At 40.4% G+C, this 7,181-nt stretch overlaps 3 protein-coding genes across 3 annotated transcripts in view; all 3 read right to left on the bottom strand.

The window, feature by feature from the left end:
* Window positions 1-384: 384 nt before the first annotated feature.
* Window positions 385-1,827, bottom strand: LOC101311585 (anthocyanidin 3-O-glucosyltransferase 5-like). The gene has a single exon (XM_004301837.1). It carries the CDS (start codon window positions 1,825-1,827, stop codon window positions 385-387), a length of 1,443 nt encoding a protein of 480 aa, XP_004301885.1.
* A 1,398-nt stretch (window positions 1,828-3,225) lies between these two features.
* LOC101296965 (probable caffeoyl-CoA O-methyltransferase At4g26220-like) lies at window positions 3,226-5,127 on the bottom strand. The gene is made up of 5 exons (XM_004300556.1): window positions 5,113-5,127; window positions 4,867-4,942; window positions 4,076-4,155; window positions 3,778-3,922; window positions 3,226-3,662 (listed from the first exon to the last, which is right to left on the bottom strand). The coding sequence occupies exons 2-5, from the start codon at window positions 4,936-4,938 to the stop codon at window positions 3,234-3,236; spliced, it is 726 nt and encodes a 241-aa protein (XP_004300604.1). The 5' UTR covers window positions 4,939-4,942; window positions 5,113-5,127; the 3' UTR covers window positions 3,226-3,233.
* A 1,331-nt stretch (window positions 5,128-6,458) lies between these two features.
* Window positions 6,459-7,181, bottom strand: part of LOC101311294 (probable caffeoyl-CoA O-methyltransferase At4g26220-like) — a 3,266-nt gene continuing 2,543 nt past the window's right edge. The window contains exon 6 of the mRNA XM_004301836.1: window positions 6,459-6,650. Coding sequence (XP_004301884.1) covers window positions 6,459-6,650 — 192 coding nt within the window. The remainder of the gene's footprint in view (window positions 6,651-7,181) is intronic.

Below are 7,181 nucleotides of genomic sequence, written 5' to 3'. Positions count from 1 at the left end.
CCACTTATAATGCTAGAAAATCACAATATTGAGATGGACATGGTAGTCAATGTACTCACCATGTACTCGCAATATTTTCAAGTTTTTATCACTGTCCAAGTCAGTGCAGTTTGTCCATCACCTATGTGATATTGCTGCATTCTATCGGCATATCAAACAACAATATTGAACAAAACAGAAGCAGTTGCGGTAGTTAATATCTGGCATTGCAAACCGCGGCAACGCGCGGGCATCACCTAGTTAACAAACTAATGTGGCAAGAAACTGGAAGCTAGTTTAAAGACGCATGCAATCTTTACCAAGTCACGCATAACAACAACAAACAAAAAAACAAATCAAACAAACAAGAATTCTTGGGTAGGCCAATTCTTGGGTAGTTCGGTGTCAAACTTTCTGGCCTTGCTGTTCGGTATTGATCTTGCATAGCCTTGACAATTCAGAGAGCATATTGAAAGAAGACCCTTCCTTACTCAGAGCTTTCTCCCCACTTGCTTTCAATTCCTTGACTCTTGCTCTCATTTCATCTCCTTCCTTCTGCTCCATAATCTTCTTCACCAACATCTCAATCTCCTCCCTCCCCGCTACTGCTTTCGTCGGCAACTCTTTAGGTTTAATCGCCACCTTGAGCTCCTCCACCAGCTGTGTTGCAATCATCGTCTGCTCTGCATATAGCGGCCATGCGATCATCGGCACACCATTCAGTATACTCTCCACCGATGAGTTCCACCCGCAGTGCGATAGAGTCCCTCCAACCGACGAATGAGCCAAGATTTCCGACTGAGGAGCCCAAGCGGTGACCACCACACCCCTTTCATGAGTCCGAGCCATGAACCCCTCAGGTAAATACTCCGATATGTCATTCCCTTTATCACCTGATCTCTTGCTTGGTGGGTGCACCACCCATATAAACCTCTGCTTACTAAGCTCCAAACCCCAAGCCATCTCTATGATCTGTTCAGCCGAAAGAACCCCCATACTCCCAAACGCTACGTAAAGCACAGACTCCTTAGGTTGCTTATCCAGCCAATCCAACAACTCACTCCTCGGAGTTGTTGGACCACCACTGGACTGCCCTGCCGATCTAAACAGAGGTCCGATAGTGTAAACCGGAACCTTAAGTATCTTGTTCCACTCTGGATGCTCTCTCATAGCCTTAAGAGACTTAGCTTCCAGATCCTCCCATGTGTTGATCATGATCCCATCACTCATTGAAGCAATATCATTCGCTTTTCTTAAGTAAGCCCCGTATTCCCTATCCTTCCTGTTCATCATCGGCTTCGCCACATCTTCAGGTCGAACCGCTTTGCAACCCGGAATCTCCAGAAGCTCTTCACAATCCAGATACTCTCCTTGTATCTGTGTGTCTAAAACTGGAGCATATAGAAGCACAGTCAATGGCCTAGCACAGGAAGCTACCATCACATACTTGAGCATATGGAATTCTTCTGCCACAGTGAGGGCTGGAGTGCCGAAAATATCGACGATCATTGCGGCGGGTTTGACTTCTAAGACCGAGATTGCAGACCGGAGAGATGATATGGCATCGAGCATGAGGGCGGCGAGGTTCGTGAAGACCGCACCGGCCATGTTGGAGACGTGGCCGGAGGAGGGTGCTGGGAGCTCAACGATGTCGTAGAGCTTCTTGGTCTTGGCGGATTGGATGACCTTGGATAGTTCAGGAGATGAGTTGGGTGAAACGACGACGACTGTGACGTGGAAGTTGTGGTGGGTGACTAGGGAGCTTGCGAGCTCCATCAAGGGGATGAGATGCCCCATCATGGGGCTTGGGACCAGCAAGGCATGTGGTTTTGAGCTAATCTCCGCCATGTAATTCAGTTATTAACTTCTGAATCAAATGATTATTGTGGTTGGGGTGGAAGCAGAGCATAAGGAGAGGGGTATATGATGTGACTACTCCTTAAAACATTATTAAGTGTCATCGCATGCAACAGATAGTCCAGATTCGATATTGAATACTAGGTTGAGTTTTAGCTTCAGATTGAATAGTTGGTGTCAGAGTATCCATCTGTTCCCTTTTATGCAAGAAACAGATTTGCACCAACAAATACAGATGGTCTCTTTTTTCGTTATCAAGAAATGGGATCAAGGATTTATGCTCGTTGATTCTCTTTCAAGTCAAATCAGCACAAAATTGGATGAACCGGACCAAATTGGGTGACAGTAGCCCTAGTGCCTTACTCAAACTTCACTTGTATTTTATTTTCACTACTAGAATAAAGGACTTAGGCGACTAATTGTTTTCGTAGCCTTAGGCTACTTTTCGTCGCCTAGACACTTTGCGACGAAACTTTCGTTGCCTAAGGGCGCGACGTGGCCTCAACTTGGTGGCGAAAAAACTTAGGTGACAAAATAATATGTTTCGTCATCTAAGTGACGGTCACTTAGGCTACAAACAATATTTCGTCAACTAAGTACTAAAGGTACGAATGAATTTATTAATAGAATTTATGTTTCGATAAAAAAAAAGTGTTAATTTTATGACCTTTTGGTTGGTTTTTTTTAGGAGAGAATGAATTCTAAAAGGCAAGCAATAAATTTTAGAGATTTTTTCATGAGTATAATGAATTCTAAAAGGCAAGCAATAAATTTTAGAGATTTCTTCATGAGTATACAAATTTTGAGAATTCTATAGATATAGAGAATGAATTACATGAATTGTTATATATAATTTTAATTTTACATGAACCGTTAGAGATGCTCTTAGCTTCTAAATTAAGTTGACCGTGTTGAAAATTTGAAATGTGGTTGAAGTATTCATCGTTGAAGAAGTAAAGTATAGAGATTATTGTTTTGGACGTAACTAAGAAATATGTTTAGTGTTTAAGAGAGCTTCACTATCCGTAAGTCTTCATGTCATCAACCAATTAATAAAAACAAAGTGGTACGCGTCTTCATATACTACTTTACACAAATTTTCCACAAACATTAGGTCGAGTCTCTCGCAAAATGTCAATATCATCGCGAAAGTCATAATCATATTACCAAACGAGGTAAAAATGAAAAAATGTGATTGTTGGAGCTTGAACTTTTGGGTGGGAGTCCACTCAAGTAAGCGCCTTGCCAATCTTGCGAACACTTATTTTTGGCAGGTTGACCATATATCAATCACTTATTCAACAGTTTCAATAGAAAAACAAGTGAACGTCTCAAAAAATCCAAGACAATAATGCAGAAATATTTCTCCATTTCTGAAGATATAAACCTCCACTTATTCACTCATAGCAAATGCGTCTGCATATGGTGATTCCATCTCCTACAGAAGCATGAGCGATCTCGACTCGAGGGTCAGCCGAAACTGACCTGTTAAACTCAATTGTTGCTCGCATCAACCGCCTTTTGGACTCGGGAACAGCTTCTTCAGGCTTAGCCACTGCCCCTCCCCACAGTGTGTTATCATACATAACAATCCCACCAATCTTCACCAGTTTCATCAACCTCTCATGATAATTCCAATAGTTATCTTTGTCAGCATCGACAAAGGCAAAATCGAAATCACCCTCATTCTTTGGTTCTCCCAAGAGATTGTCAAGGACAGGCAGCGCCGCCGATTCAATGTAGTCAATTTTGTGCTCAACTCCGGCTTTTTGTATGATTGGGAGACCTATTTCGTATGTTTTACGATCTCTATCTATGGCCGTAATCTGCGTCATCATCAAATCCATTAGTAACGTTTAACACCATTTCTATAAGATGTCACACACACACAGATAGATTATATATATCGATTAGGAATAAAGAGCTAGCTAGCAAATATACCTTGCCGTCGTCAGGGATAGTGAGAGCCGTAAGGAGGAGAGAGTATCCAGTAAAAACTCCAACTTCAATCGTCTTCTTTGCATTCACAAGTTTCAAGAGCATGGCCATTAGCTGACCTGCATCAGGTGCCGTCCCAAAGAAAGCACTTCACACGGACATATAATTTGTTCAGATGGCACTTCACACGGACATATGATTTGTTCAGATGGTTTAGTTAATCATATCATCATATGTACAAGAGTACAAATTTATGCATGTAAAAAGTGTAAAGAATTCGAAGCTGTAGATATATAATTACTTGGGGAGCTTAGCAGTGGCTTCCCTCAGCTCCTTGAGTGGCTCTGGTTCTCGAGGGTACACACTAATTTCTAGTATATACTGCAATCATTCAGTACAACTATACATATAAGTCACTCTCCTCATTATAAGCATGCCAGCATCAATTGCCTTCTTAAATAAATGTGGTCGCGGGCAGTGGCGGATGCAGAAAAATATATCAATGGGTGCACACAAATTTCTTGGGGCTAAATTTTACTAACAATATATATACGCACAACTATAAACAATTAAACATTACTTGCGGCTAAATTGTATGTACAAAAATTGAAGTTTGCAAACCCAGAATTTGTCAACATCCTCTACACAGCTCCCAACCTAAACTTAAAGTTCATACATACCAAATGTTCTATCCATGACCACTGTGTTAATTCTTCAGGTTAATAATATCTCATTAATTCAAATTAATAATGACTTTTGTCTTAGTCTATATAGTTTTTTTTGTGGAAAATTTAAGGGACACAATCCAAAAACACAGTCCAAAAGGCTAAAGCCCAAATACAAGAAATATAACTATAGAAGAGAAGCTAGGCATCATCTGATGAGAAGTTGAAAAAGATGAATTGTTTTAACAGTGGGGGCACAAGAAAGATCAGCCAACGAAAATCAATATTTCTCTGGCCCTCACTGGTCCTTCATGGGCTCCGCCAATGGTCGCGGGAAATTGACAGGGGAAGATCTGATATATATTCAATTGATGCAAAGGTGGCCCGAATAAGAAAAAGAATGAAAGAGCATGCAGTAGTACAGAACCTTGTGTAATTCCTCATCTTGCAGCAGGATTGGATTAGGCAGAAACTTTTTGCTTCCTGCTGTGTTCTCCATATTCCTTGTATCATAAACTTACTGTTAGCCGACACTTTTCCTGGTCTGTTTGATTTGTTAGATATTCTTGCAAGTTAGAAGATATGGGTCCTAAACCAGTGATTAATGCTAAGCAAGTACTAATAGGCAAGATTGTATCAAAGAAAAGTCAGGAAATGATGATAAAAGACATACCAATTTCAGCTGGTAATTAATTCTCTCTTTGAGGCTGGATTCTGGAGAGTTGTGAGTCTTGAATTGTCCACCGCTTCAGGATTCTTCTCGCTATGTTAATTTATAAATGTTAAGCATATGCTTAATTATATTTATAATTAACTAGGTGGTACTATGCTGTCCCCTGCATAAGTTTATAAGCACTGCTATCTCGTAACAGACTCGCTGATCTAACTATCTAAGTCGTTGTGTTCTTACCTTGACTAACTGTTAGTGAACAGCAAGATCCTCCACACTATCTTTTAGAGATGATTTTACGCACCAACTGTTGATGAGTGCTGACCTTCAAGAAAATTGCGTTCTATACGCACAGAATAGGCATCCATGGTTTCGTATTTACAGATTGCATCCAATTATTTTTTTACTCCAGTTGCTTGATTTTTATGTAATGTAATTTGCTCAAGCAAATTAAGGAATGAGATGCTCCATTCCTGGGCTGCAGAGAGTATGCTGCATGGAGTTGATGCTTTGAGCTTTCCATGCATATGGAATTGACAAATTTTTTTTTTTTCCTATTACTTATGGAATTGAGTTGTTGGTTTCAGAGAGAAATGAACCAAATGGACAAAATTACTACGTACGTTGCAACAATTAGACGTACGTATTTAAGATTGAGTTCGTCTGTGGTGGAGACACGCATGGTATACATATAACTAGGAAGAGGCTGTAAGTGCATAACGGAGGGTAGTGGGGTGGGAATTTTGAAGAAAATTTACCTGGGAACAGAGTCTGCATGCTCTGCAAAGTATGCATATCTACATAGCAAAATTTCCTTTTAAGATTTGAGTTATTTCTATGTTCGGGGCAGTTGTATTTTATGATCTAAATCGAGGCCATCGAGATTGTATACCTGATTGCTTCCCTAAATTAACTACCCAATTATGCGACATTGAAACGTATGGATTCTGATCTACTGCCCAACTTGTTTGATTGCTTTCCGTATCTTGCTAGTTTAGTTTCTTTGCCTTTGCTCTACATATAAGCATATTTGTTTCCTCTATTCTGTGTCTTCCTTTGCCTGGCATTGTTGATTATTCTGGTGCTGATCGCGCATTATGCTTTGCCATCTAAATGCATAGTTTTTCCACATCGATACTTACTCTGTTCAAGCTTATCTTTTCTTTTATTAAGGTACAAGTGTCAACTATCAAATAAAAATAAAAAAGTGTCAACTATCAAATAACAAACCTTAAACTAGTGAATTGACACCTGTTCTTGCCACACCATACATTGTAAGAAGGAATTAGACACTAGAAAACAAGCAGCTTATAACCCTCCACTTATTCACTCATAGAGATCAAAGAAACTTAGCATATGCGTCTGCATATGATGAGTCCATCTCCTATAGAAGCATGAGCGATCTCGACTCGAGGGTCAGCCGAAACTGACTTGTTAAACTCAACAGTTGCCCGCATCCACGGCCTGTTGGACTCGGGAATAGCCTCTTCAGGCTTAGCCACTGCCCCTCCCCACAGTGTGTTATCATCAGGCCCGCTCACCTGCGAGACACTGTTTACGGGACAGAAAGGGACGAATCACTCACAGCCCTTGGATTTTAAGAGTTTAAATCTTACGGCCTTAATCTAAACCTATTAGATTCCAGTTCTGCAGTTCCTCCTTTACCAGCCTCTGCTACCCAGATCTCCAAGTTCTTCATCTGTTTATCCCTTCATCTCACCATCCTATTTGTAATTTCATAAAGGTATTTATGCTATCCTCTCTCATCATTCGAAGTGATCTGTTACGGGTTCAAAACATGTAAACTAACTCCAAAAAAGCAAAGCAAACATAAGTAGGAAAACAAAGGAACCGTAGAGAAAATCAATTGCAATAGGAAAACTGAGTAAACTATCGAACCCATACTCTGACCCATAAACCGATTGAGTAGTAAAGAATGAAATAGATCTGAAAATAGAACTCTCATGAAGAAACAAAAGAAGTGCAGAGAAAGTAGATGTAAAGAGATTGCAGATAGTATGGCCTAGGGAGTTGCGAGAGGGTAAGCAGAAGAACAAATCTGGGCATGGCAG

This window comes from Fragaria vesca, linkage group LG5 (genome assembly GCF_000184155.1).
Source record: "Fragaria vesca subsp. vesca linkage group LG5, FraVesHawaii_1.0, whole genome shotgun sequence".
NCBI lineage: Eukaryota > Viridiplantae > Streptophyta > Magnoliopsida > Rosales > Rosaceae > Fragaria > Fragaria vesca.
Note: the sequence above shows the minus strand (reverse complement) of the source record. Positions and strands in the feature narration are given on the sequence as shown.